Genomic DNA, 12,240 nt, shown 5'->3' with positions numbered 1-12,240 from the left:
ACCTGTTCAGTCTGCACAAAGAAGCTTAATATTTTTATAAGCAGGGAAATAAAAACCAATACTTGTGACATTTGCTCTGCTATCTGCTGTATTTATTATGTGCTTATGTGGAGGCATCTAAGCACTGTCAGGTTAGTGTTCTTCCTCATTGCTCTTCCTCAGTGCATTGGAGAGCATTATGATGTTGCTTGCTTTTTTTCCAGTAGTTAAAAATTTTGTTTTTTTCCCTTGGAAGAAGGGAATGAAACTTTTTTATTGATACATAATAACTGGACATATTTATGGGGTGCATGTGATATTTTGATACATGCATACAATGTGTAACAATCGAATCAGGGTAATTAGGATATCCATCACTTCAAACACTTACCATTTCTTTGTGTTGGGAACATTTCAGATCTCTTCTAGCTATTCTGAAATTTACAATCAATTATTGTTAACTGTCGTCATCTTACTGTGCTGCCGAACACTAGAACTTACTCTTTCTAACTGTATTTTTGTGCCCATTAACCAATCTGTCTTCATCCCCTGAATGAAACTTTTAAGACCTCAAGATACTAGACATTTAAGGCATCCCGATGTCTTGTTTTTTCCACTTCCTTCCCCTTTTCCCTCCTTGTATAACATGAAGAACATTGTATTAACCTGATTTTTAAGGATCTTTGTGTATGTTATGTGTTAAGGTATCCTATCCCACTGAACATTCCATGTTGCAGATCAAAGTCTACTTATTTCAGGGGCATGGGACCATGGCATCCTTAGCCATTGTTACAAAATACGTGGAATAGTAATTTAAAATGTAAAGTTGTGACCAGGCATGGTGGCTCATGCCTGTAATCCTAACACTCTGTGAGGCCAAGGAGGGAGGATCAATTGAGCTCAGGAGTTTGAGACCAGCCTGAGCAAGAGCGAGACAAAAAATAGAGAAATTAGCTGGGCGTGGTGGCTCACACCTGTAGTCCCGGCTACTCGGGAGGCTGAGGCAGGAGGATCGCTTGAGCCCAGGAATTTGCAGTTGCAGTGAGCTATAATGATGTCACTGTACTATAGCCTGAGCGACACAGCCAGATTCTGTTTCCAAAAGAAAAGGTAAAGTTTTAACGTAAATATGTTTAAAATGAAAACACAAGGGAAAAAGCTGTGAGATGTCTTATGTCTTAAGTTCTCTGTATTTATGCAGCTGACTTGTCTGTTACTGAACTATGAATCCAAAGACTTGTTTCCAGCTACTTGTATCTGTAATCTGCAAGGATTCTCGGCAGCTGCCACCTCAATCTCTTCCCTGTATTATCATAGTTTGGTTGAAATAAACTATACAGTAACAACGAACACAAAAAAGAAATAATAACTTGCCTGAGGTCACAGAGCCAGTAGATCTTATAAGTGGTGGGTCATTTATATGAGGGATATGTACGTAGAAGATATTGTTTGGAGTTGGCTAAGGCTGGGGTGAATCATGTATGTGATAAATTATGCAGTGTAGAGTTGATGAGTGGATAGATTTACTTATGGGGTAAGTTGCGGTGGAACATATATCTGGGATGTGCCTCATAGACAGTCATGCATGTTGTGCGTTTGGTAAGTCATGTATGTCATAGTTTGTGTACTTAACTTACTGTGTGCAGGGTGTATGCTTAGCAGTTCTTGTGTGTAACAGGTCATGTATGTGGCATGGCCTGGTTAACCCGAGTTGATTATAGACCTTATTTAATTGAATCTAATCTGTTATCTATAGAGAGATGCATTGTTATTCTTGTTACCAGTTAAACTCTGACATGCTAAGGATCACATTCCACTTTCAGAAATGCGGAAGTGTGCCTCCTTGGGCTGATGAGGCGCCATTCATAAAGGCCATGGCTTGCTGGATCGTACAGGGGGTACCTGTGCAGGGAATAGCCGTGCATGGCCTGTCATTGGAGCCAGACAGGTGGCAGGGACCTGGGTCAGCCCCCAGAGGCCCCTCCCAGAACTGTCCTCCACTTCTCTTCTGTGTTTGTCCCTAGTCAGGTCTTCCTTCTCTGCTCAGCTCTGCACTGCCCCCAAGGCCAAGGGACCAGGGATCAGATGTCCCTGTGGTGGGGACACAGGAGGAACCCGCCGGGTTTTGAAGTCTCCTTGAGGCCCTTAATGAATCTTGAGGGCTTGGGAGGCCTCTCTCTTCTTCCCTCCCTCCAAGTCCTGTCCTCACCAACAAACAACTGGGCCAGAATCGCCTCCCCATTTTACAGATGGGGATATTGAGGCCCTGAGAAGAGAGGGGATGTCAACAAAGCCATCCGAATAGTGAGAGCTAGTTCCTAAACCCGGGTCTCCTGACACCAAACCTAGCCTGTCTTCCCCTCCAGATCAGTTGTTCCCTGTCCCCTTTCCCCCAGGAAATAGCACTTCCCGGTTCTCTCGGCTCCAGGGGTGGGGTGAGGGTGGGGTGGATATGGGGAATAAAGCTAAGCTGAGAGAAAGGGCTTCTAGTAGCTGGATGAGTGAGGAAAGGATGCCTCCTATGCCCCTAAACACACCTCGTCCCCTGATTTGCCCACTCAGTAATTCACCCGCCCATTCACTCATTCATTTACTCAGTAATTCACTAATTCACCCACTCGTTAACACTCATTCACTCAACTCACACATTAATTCACTGTCTCTGATCCACCCACTCATCTTGGTTCTCACACTAATTTGCTCTTGCTCAGAGGTGTTACCAAGTCCCTCCGACCTGCCTCTCCAGCCACAGCGGGGGGACAGGGTCTCAGGCCCTTCTGCTCTGTCCTTGCTCTCTACCTTCTATGCAGTGACTTTACCTCCCCAGCTAGATCGGGAGCCCACGAAAGTGTCCGCGCAAGAAGGCAGTGAGGGCTGGAGGGGCGAGAGGAACAGGGTGCGCAGTGAGCCGAAGACAGGCAGGTGCAGCTGCACAACTTCAGGGCCCAAGTCCGAAATGGAAACCATAGCCCCTTGTTCGAAAATCGTGATGCATTTCAAGATAGCAACAGCAGAGCATTAAACCAAGCCCGGGGGCTTTCTAAGCGTGGGGCTCTATGTGACTGCACGGATGGTACACCCATGAAGCCCCCTCCGAAGGGAGGAGATGGGTGGAGAACAACAAGGGAGACAGAAACGGGGACACAAAATGGAGAGGAAGGAGGAGGAGGGGCGTTGGCCAGGCACTGCTTGGCGTTTTATTTATGCCATCGCAAATCACTATTCAAAGCACCCTTTGAGGTTGATTGTACATTTCACAGAGAAGGAAACTGAGGCTCAGAGAAGAGAATCATTTACCCAAAGTCACGATTAGTAGGTGGCAGGCGCCTGAATGTAAACCCAGGTCTGCGGGGCTGGAAACCTTGTCTCCGCCTGTCCTGGGAGGGGGCGGGGTGTGTGGAACAGGAGAATGTGACAGGAGGATCGGAGATGGAGTCTGTCTGGGCCAGAGCAGCGGGGGGCTGTGAGGGCTGGTGGGTACCATAATAGGATCACAGGGAACAGAGGAGGGGGTCCTAGAGGTGAGTCTGGCCCTCCCAAACCTCCAACCCATTCTGCTCCCAGGAGGTGGGAAATCGCAGGGGAGGGGACTGGAAGAAAGCTCCCAGAACAAGGAACCAAAAGATGGGCGTCTGGGGGCCTGGGATTTGGGTTCCTAAGTCATGGGCCATGAGGCAGCTTTATCTCTGCAAGAGCATTGAAGATAGAAGTCAATGATTTGGGAAGTTATTGAATTAGGGCGTCTTGGAGGTGGGCTGTCAGCATCTGATCATATCAGTTGGAATGCCCGACTTGGGGGGACAATGGCTGGGGGGTGGCTGAGTCAGGGGTCAAATGAGCACAGGGAGTTACAGTGGCTGCCTCGCAGAATTGATAATTGAGTATTGGTGAGTTAAGGCCCCAACAGTTGTAATTAGCACCCCCCCCACCGAGTGTCAGCCAGAAACCAACAAACAGCCAAATCCCCGTGGCCCTGCCCAGGCTATCCACCAGCGGGGGACTGATTAACCATTAACCCCCACCCCTCCCCGACAGAGCCTCCACCCCTCCGCAGGGGCTAGGCCAACACTCAGGCCAACACTCAGATCCTCCCAGAGGACGGTTTGAAACGCAGGAAGGCAGAGACAGAGGGCGCCTGGGAGGAGGCAGTGGGAGGGCGGAGGGCGGGGGCCGGGTCTCAGCCCAGAGCCTTCAGGGTGGGCATCGTGGGCAGGGCAGGTGGCTGAGGTGTGGAGCAGGGGAGAATGCGCCTCTCCAAAACCCTCGTCGACATGGATATGGCTGACTACAGTGCTGCGCTGGACCCAGCCTACACCACCCTGGAGTTTGAGAATGTGCAGGTGTTGACGATGGGCAATGGTAGGTGGGGGCAGGGGAGCCCAGGTGTGCCAGCGGGGGCAGGTGTGCCCAGATATGGGAGTGGATCTTTGGCACTTAACTTTGGGGTAGGAGAATGATCGAGAATGGTAGGTTGGTCCTATAGGCGGGCACAGGTGTCACCAAGTGAAGCGAATGTGCCCAGGTATGACGATGGAGGCATTCTGAGCGAGAGGAGGCCTGCATTCTGCAAACTTCCAGAAAAGTAGGCCCCAAGTCTTCCCCCCGCCCCACACCCTCCTGGTCCCTGTTGCTTCAGAGCTGCTCTGCTCCATGCAGTGACATGATGGCGAACTCCCTCTTGGTGTCCAGCTCCAGTAATTCAGCCCAACACGGCCCCTTCCTGAACCCCTCGGGGCTGGGTCCAGAGAGATGGAAAGATACGTCCTGTCCCCAGAGTTGGAGGTTGGAGCCATGCCTGTGTTTCCGAATGTCTTTGGGACTTTCCTAGGGGAATTGGCGCTTAGAGAAAATGGTGTCTTCAGGGAAGCTTTGCTAAGTAAGAAGCCAACTTAGCAGTGTGCGTGTTATGTGTGTGTTCATGTGTGTTCATGTTTGTGTTCATGTGTGTGATCGTGAGTTCCCACGTAAGTGTGCAGGTGAGGTAGTTTACATACAGGCACATGTGTGCCTTTGGGAAGACATTTGGCATATTTTTTGTGTTCGAGTGTCCTCATGGGCGCCTGCTGTGTCTATTTCCATTCGTATTTGTTCACTGAGGGGGCCTGTGTTTGTGTCTCCACCGGGTGTCTGTGTTTGTCTTGCTTATGTGTGTAAGTGACTGTGAGTGCGCATGTGCATGCATCTGTACATGTTTCTACACGCGTGCATGTGCATGTTCGTGTGCCCTGTGCTTTCTGCGCCCACATCCTGGGTGGGCGTTTTGTCGCGTGCCCATGTTTGCACCTTCTCTGTACATGTGCCCATCCCCTGTTCCTGCGGGAGCTCGTGGCCAGCATGGCTAGAAAGCGCCGGGAGAGGGAGCCGCCGGGCACTGCCTATGGTCAGTCTCACCAGGTGCTCGCCCGCCCTGCACTCACTGTGTGACCTAGGGAATGTCACCTCCCCTCTCCTGGCATCTGTGTCTTCTACAAAAAGGGCTGCATCACCCCAGGCCTGCTGGCCGGCCGGCTTTTAGGAGTGTCTTAGGATTGTGTGAGAGGTTTGAGGGGAAAATGCACCGGAAATGGCAGGCAAGTTGCTGCTGCACTAGGCAGAATGTCATGTGTCCCCACAGGGACAGAATGTGCTGTCACCCTCCTAACCACTGCCCAGCCCCGGGCTGCTCCCTGGGACGTCCCCATTGCCCCTTCAGAGCCCAGGAATCCAGTGCTCCTGAGGTGGAGGCCAAGCTCCTCAATTGGGTGTCCCAAGGACAAGACGGCCTCCAGCTCTGGAACCAGAAAGATCTGGGCTCCAATCTGGCATAGGTCCTTCCCACCTGTGTGAATGCAGCCAGCCATTTTCCTCTCTGAGCCTCACTTTCCTCATCTATAAGATGGGGATAAATAATAGTACCTGCCTTCCAGGGCTAACCAGAGGACGAATTAGATAGGATGCCTGAGTGCTTAGTCCTGGTAATTGGTCCTGGCCCCCACAGGGGTGGGCTCAAGGCCTCTGAGCATCTGTAAGAAGAGCCTCCAGCATTTCTCGCTAGAGTTTGAAGTGGTCTACAAGTTCAAGTTGGGGTTATGCGAGGTTGTCCTTCAAAGTGTTTTGACTATATCCCCCACTGGTGGCTCAAAAGCTCCAAGGAGAGCCCCCACCCATCCCCCACCCCAATAGAGCAGCAGCAGCTGGAGATCCTGGTTGATTAAAGGCCCCACAGACACCTCGACACGTGTAGCCCTGGCCAGAGTCGTCCAGCTCTCCTGGACCAGAAATCTGGCCGCTCTACTCAACAGCAGTGTGAAGACCCTGGGCGAGTCACTTGTGCTCTCTGAGCCTCAGTGTTCTCCCCTAAAGAATGGGGGTGATCAGCTGACCTGGGGAGGGGAAGATGATATACCTGACAACACCCAAGCCGTCCTGCCCACGAGGTGGGAACTCCTTCCCCAGCTTCCCCCTGAACGGCCGGGAGTTGTGGGGTCAGCTCTCCCTGGGGGTTGGGGGAGGAGAGGCTGAGGGAGAAAGGGCACCTACACGGCTTAACAATTATCCCCATCTCCAGGAATAATTCACCAAGTGGAGGGGGCTGCACTCCTGGGCACACGCGAGAGTCTGGGATGTTCCGCCAGGCGATGGCAGGAATGAGATGCAGCAACGTCTGCTTGTGCGTGGAGCCCGACAGTCCTCTGCTCCCAGAGTTTTCTCCTGCAGAAAAGTTTTATTTCACAAGGGTCGATATAGTGCTTGCTACGTGCCGAGTGCTTCACATATATTGATTCACTGAATCCTCATAACAAGCCCAGGGGGTTATTGGGTCCCCATTTTACAAGTGAGTGAACGATGGCAGGGAGAAGGAAACCAACGCAGCCAACACCACACAGCTGGAAAGTGGGCAGGCTGGGACTTGACCCAGGGCAGAAGGGCTTCAGAGTTTGTGCTCTTACCTACAGCACAATGGCCCCTCCAGTTCTTAACTGGATGTCCCCTAAAGGGACATCCTGAATCCCCAAGGTTGGATTCAGGGTGTCTATGGAAACGTGTTTGTGTGTGCGCACGCATGTGTGGACTGTGTGGTGTGCACAGGCACGCATTTTCCTGGGGGGATGGTCCACAGTGTTTATCATCTTCTCCAAAGGGTCTATCCTTGATGGAAGATTTGCTTACAAGAAAGGGGATTCAGCCACTGATATTTTTTAAAAATTTGAAAACAAGCAGATCAGTCAAATTGCTGCTCCTTTTACAGCTGGGGAAACTGAGGCCCAGGGCCAACTGAAGCAAGGGAAAGGAACTTACCCACAGTCACAGGCGAGTTAGTCAACACTAGCACCCAGCCCAAGGCCTCCCTTGCCACCCACCCGGGATCCCTCTCCCCACGTTTATGAAGATGCAGTCAGTAGCTTCTGCTCTGGGACAGGAGGTGTTCAAGGCCACCGTGGTCCTCTTACAAGGGCCAGTGACTGTCTGTTCTTGGTGCATGTCCTCCCTGTTCCCCAGAAAGTCTGCGAGGCCCCTGGGCGCCAAGCTGAGATCCACTCAGTCCTGGTCACTCGATGCGAAATGAGGGACAGGACCTGGTTCCGGGGAGAAGCCAGGGGAATATTTGTCCCTTCCACAGCCCCCTCTGCTCCGTGAGGAGGCTATCGGTGTCGTATGCCCCCTGGGAGGTGGCCAGGTCTTCATTCCTTCCCAGAGAAGCCGGGGCCAGTCGCCTCCACCGCAGGGAGAAGCAGACCCTGGCAAACAACGCTGTGAGGACTGTGTCACAACCATCCCCAAGTGACTTGCCCAAGGCCACTGAGGGCCTGGCTGGGGTTGAGGCCCTGGGAAGATCCCCCACAAGCCTCCTATCGGTGTCTGACTTCCTGCCTCACCTGAGACCTCGCTGTCTTCTCTTCCGGTGCAGACACATCCCCGTCAGAAGGCGCCAACGTCAACGCGCCCAACAGCCTGGGTGTCAGCGCCCTGTGCGCCATCTGCGGGGACCGAGCCACGGGCAAGCACTACGGTGCCTCGAGCTGTGACGGCTGCAAGGGCTTCTTCCGGAGGAGCGTGAGGAAGAACCACATGTACTCCTGCAGGTGAGGAGACCCCAGGCGGGGGCCTCGATTTCTATAGCTGGGAAATGGGCGCACTTGGGCTCCCAACCCCAGAGTCTGTCTTCTCCCTGAGGGGGTCCCAGAGGCACCTTCAAGGCCTTCGAGGCTCTTCTGCTTTCTCAGGCTTTGCAGATCGAGGGGGAACAGCTATTCTAGGAACCCCGTTTGCTGATCATAAAGCTATTGGCTGCCCTTTAATGAGCACCTGCCATATGCCAGGCGCCATCCTACGTCTTTACGTGTATTTTACCGTCCCCGTGAGCCTGTTGTTATTTTTCCCATTTAGCAAATGAGGATCCGTGAGGCTTAGGACCACGCCTCCTACGAAGCCTAAAAGGATGGGCCCATCCTCTGACCTGGTGCTTTTTCTGGGACAAATAGGGGACTGGCCCCAGACCTTTCCACCTACCCTACGGGTTTCCCAAGGCCGTGGGGAGCCCTTTTCCAAACCCATTCTGGACAGCAGCAATGAAATCATACCAGCTGTCAGTCGTGAGCAATGGCCACGTGCAGAGGCCGGGCCCCATTGGTGTGTGATCTCATCTCACCTGTCAACATCCCTCTGGGATGGTCACTCTTGTTAATCCCATTTTATAGATGAGGAAGCTGTGGCTTAGAGGGCTGGGCATTTGCCCAAGGTCACTCTCCTTGAATCGGTGGCGGGACCGAGGTGGACACTCAGGGTCCCACCCATAACCACTGTACTGCACTGCCTCAACGTCCTGCCCTCTTCAGAGAGAGGCTGATGTGGACCAAGTACTGTTAGCCATGACCAGGGGCCTGCTGTGGGTGCTGGGCTTTGCAGGATGTGGTGGCAATAGCAGGGCTCTGGCACTCAAGAGGCTAAGGTCCCCAACTCAGCTCTACCTCCAACCAGCTGAGTGACCAGGGCCACATGTTGCCTCTCTGAGCCTCAGTTTCCCCATATTTAGCAGGATGGGACTGGACTCTCAGGGAGTCCATGAGACCTCTCCAGCTCCCGGTCGGTTCGCACGAGAACGCCAGGGATGAAGGGGTAGAGCATGGAGATTGGGGGTCCCGCTGAGGGCCGGGGGCCCTAGTTCTGTCCTAAGAGAGGGAAGTCGTTTCTTCCCCATCCAACCATCCAAAGCCCTCCCCAGATTTAGCCGGCAGTGCGTGGTGGACAAAGACAAGAGGAACCAGTGCCGCTACTGCAGGCTCAAGAAGTGCTTCCGGGCTGGCATGAAGAAGGAAGGTGAGCCTCAGCCCTCCCCCCGTCCCCCGCCACCCCACCCGCACCCACGGTCTGGACAGTCATTTACAACTGTAGCCACACTTTATGACTCAGTGACAGGCCCCGGGGTGACTGGCTAATGACTGAGAGGAGGGAGGGCCTGGAAATCTGACCATGGGGAGCGGCTGGGCTTGGTCTTGAGAAAGATTCGGAGATAAGCTCCCACTCTCAGCTACGCAGGCTCCCAGCAACCACCAGCCCTGCCTGCCCGCACCACTGCCAGGCAGCCACATTGGGTGTTTTTTTTCTTAATATGGGATTCCAAATGTAAGGAAAAGTGTAGAGAATGACATTGCCAACCTCGAAGTACCCACCACCCCGACTTCACAAAGGTGACAGCGGAGGGAGCCCTATTCCTGAGCTTCCCATCCCAGGGACAAGTGCCCCTCCAGAAACAGGAACAAGGCCCCAGGCTCATCCTGGCTGTAGGAGGACGAGAAGAGCAGAGCATACAGCATTTATTAAGGTTGTGCCAGGCCTCCTGCTAGCCGCAGACACCAGTCCCTTGGGCTGGGCTTTTTCCACGTTTGATAGCTCCTGGAACTGTCACAATGCCCCTTGTCATGGCTGAGGGGACCGAGGCCCACAGAGCCCAAGCGACTTGCCGGAGGCCCCACAGCCAGCCCTGGGAAGACCTGAGGTCTGAGCCCCGGAGCTTGTGCTGTTTGGACGCCACATTGGCGCTGCCGGCTTTATGCCCTCCACAGCCCAGGGAAATAGTTTTCAGCCCAAGAACAGGAAGCAAAAATCTTTTCACTGCTTTTGCAAAGTAACTTGGATTCACTTGCAAATTCTTTGTCTCCTTCTCCTCTGAGCTCACCTTTCCCAGCTCTGGGACTAGTCCCCAGCCTAGCCGGCAGCTGTGCCACACCAGCCAAGCCCTTGGTCTGGTCCTGTACAAACACACACACACATACACACACAATACACACACACACACACACACACAATACACACACACACAATACACACACATACACAATACACACACACAATACACACACACACACACAAAATACACACACACACCCCCCACCCCAGAAGCAGGAACCTGGGACTCCACCTGCCCTGGGCCCTGTCTCTGCCTCTGAGTCCCTGTTTTCTCTGCTCTCTCTGTTGGAGATATGTTCTGTGTCTCACCCCTATAGGGCCTTAGTTTCATGAGCACTGTTGGAAAGTCTGGGCTGGCTGATCCCGATGAAGGAGTTGGGGTGGTCCCCAAGGGCCCCTCCTGCCCTAAATACCACAATTCTAACATCAACACCTCAGTGGTTCTGCACGTGGAGAAGGGGCTTTTTCAACCTGCAAATACCGTTGCTCCCAACCCAGCTTTCAGTGGGGCTGAGCCTCTCTCCCCCACTGTCACTTCCACTCTGTGCGACGAGAGGTGTTACAAGTGGGGATGTGACGCATGTGTGAACAGTGGGACACAAGGAAAAGATTGAGAACTGCGGTCGCAGGGTCTAACGTTTTGTGGTTCTAACAGTCAGTGATTCTATCATCCCAGTGGCCTAAGTGTGTAGGCACTGATCGTGCAGAGGTTTGTCCACGGGGCATCGTGTTGAGAGGATGAATCTCTCGCGTTGGCATTTCAGGCCTGGTCACAGGCAGGTGGGAGAGTGGTTGGCAGCACCTGAGCAGGTGCTTCCCTGCCTGGGCTGTGTGTGGCCTGGTCCTGCATACCGTCAGTCTTTGCATATGTCTCTTGTTAAACATCCGGAGTCATTGTCACCTGTGTAGCTTTAGGGAAGTTTCTGTGCCTTCTGGGCTCCAGTTTCTCCATCTATAAAATGAGGGGGTTGGATAATGATCCCTCAGCCGTGTGAATCTAGCCCCGTCCTCCCTGCCCTACCTGTACAAGGACACACCACCCACCAGGACGTGTGTGTTTGTTCCCTGGTCCTCCACTGAGCTGCCACTGCGCCAGCAGTCCCCACACCGGGCTCCTGGAGGGGGAACGAGAGCCCCAGGCCATTCAGCCTCTGCTCAGCCTTGCAAATAGCCATTTGCTTCTTAGCCCAGGGAAACTGACATTCTGCCAGGAGGAGAGGAGAGTTGGCTGGTGGCAAGTGCGCGTGGGCTCGTAAACGTTGGTGCTTATTTACATGCCTGGGTTAACTGGAAGATCAAGACACAGGCAGTTGCTTGGTTGCTTTAAGAAGCGACAGGGTGGCTAAGTGTTCAGTTGCCACTGCCGTCAAGCCCTGGGAAGTTAGGGTATCACTAGCTCCACCTATGTCTTCCAGATCCCAACACCCCATCCTTAGCCTGGTGGGAAGTTCCCAAAGCTAAAGAAAGTCACAGTGGAAGTCTCACTGATCAGGAGAGTTGGGACGAGCTCTCATTTCCTTTTCTTGATGACCTTAGGACAATTTGGGGACTGAAACCTAGTCCCTTGAGGACCAGAAACCATGAGCTGGAAATTTAGGATTTATAGACCAGGTGGGTCTATAAGAGATCATCAAACCTATCCCCTCATACTTCACAGATGAGGAAACTGAGGCCAGAGAGGTGATGTGATGTGTCAGGGGTGGAGTTGGGACCCGAACTCGGGCCCCCGGAGCCCAGCAGACACCAGGCTCCCTGGAGTGGAGCAGGGAGTGATCAGCTGGGAGGTGCATTCTCTGGCCTGGATTCCTGAATATCCTCTGGACCGCAGGGAAGGGCTTCAAATCTCATAGGCCTACACGTCTTGGCCAGAGGATAGCCCACAGTGGCTAAAAGGGACTTCCTATAGGGACAAAGACTCCAGGGAGAAACCTGAGGGTCATTGTGCCAACAGCAGGCCAAGGGTTCTTTCTTATAAGCCAAGGTCAGGGCGACAGACACCTGCCTGGGCCTCAGCTGTCAGGCCCAGGACAAATATCTGGCTCCTGGCCTCAGAGACCCAGCCCAGAGAGTGGGACCAGAGGTTGCAGGAGGTGA

General features: G+C 53.0%; 1 protein-coding gene across 3 annotated transcripts in view; it reads left to right on the top strand.

The window, feature by feature from the left end:
- HNF4A (hepatocyte nuclear factor 4 alpha) overlaps nt 1–12,240 on the top strand; it is a 56,621-nt gene that overhangs the window by 27,453 nt on the left and 16,928 nt on the right. For 2 of the 3 annotated variants that reach the window (XM_045529175.1, XM_045529174.1), the window contains exons 1-3: nt 4,080–4,338; nt 7,868–8,042; nt 9,182–9,276. In XM_045529175.1, coding sequence (XP_045385131.1) covers nt 4,224–4,338; nt 7,868–8,042; nt 9,182–9,276 — 385 coding nt within the window. In that variant the 5' untranslated portion in view covers nt 4,080–4,223. Of the gene's footprint in view, nt 1–4,079; nt 4,339–7,867; nt 8,043–9,181; nt 9,277–12,240 lie in introns of those variants that run through there. The other variant, XM_045529176.1, reaches the window with a different exon arrangement.

This window comes from Lemur catta, chromosome 17, assembly GCF_020740605.2.
Source record: "Lemur catta isolate mLemCat1 chromosome 17, mLemCat1.pri, whole genome shotgun sequence".
Lineage (NCBI taxonomy): Eukaryota > Metazoa > Chordata > Mammalia > Primates > Lemuridae > Lemur > Lemur catta.
This window is presented reverse-complemented; position numbering and strand designations above follow the sequence as displayed.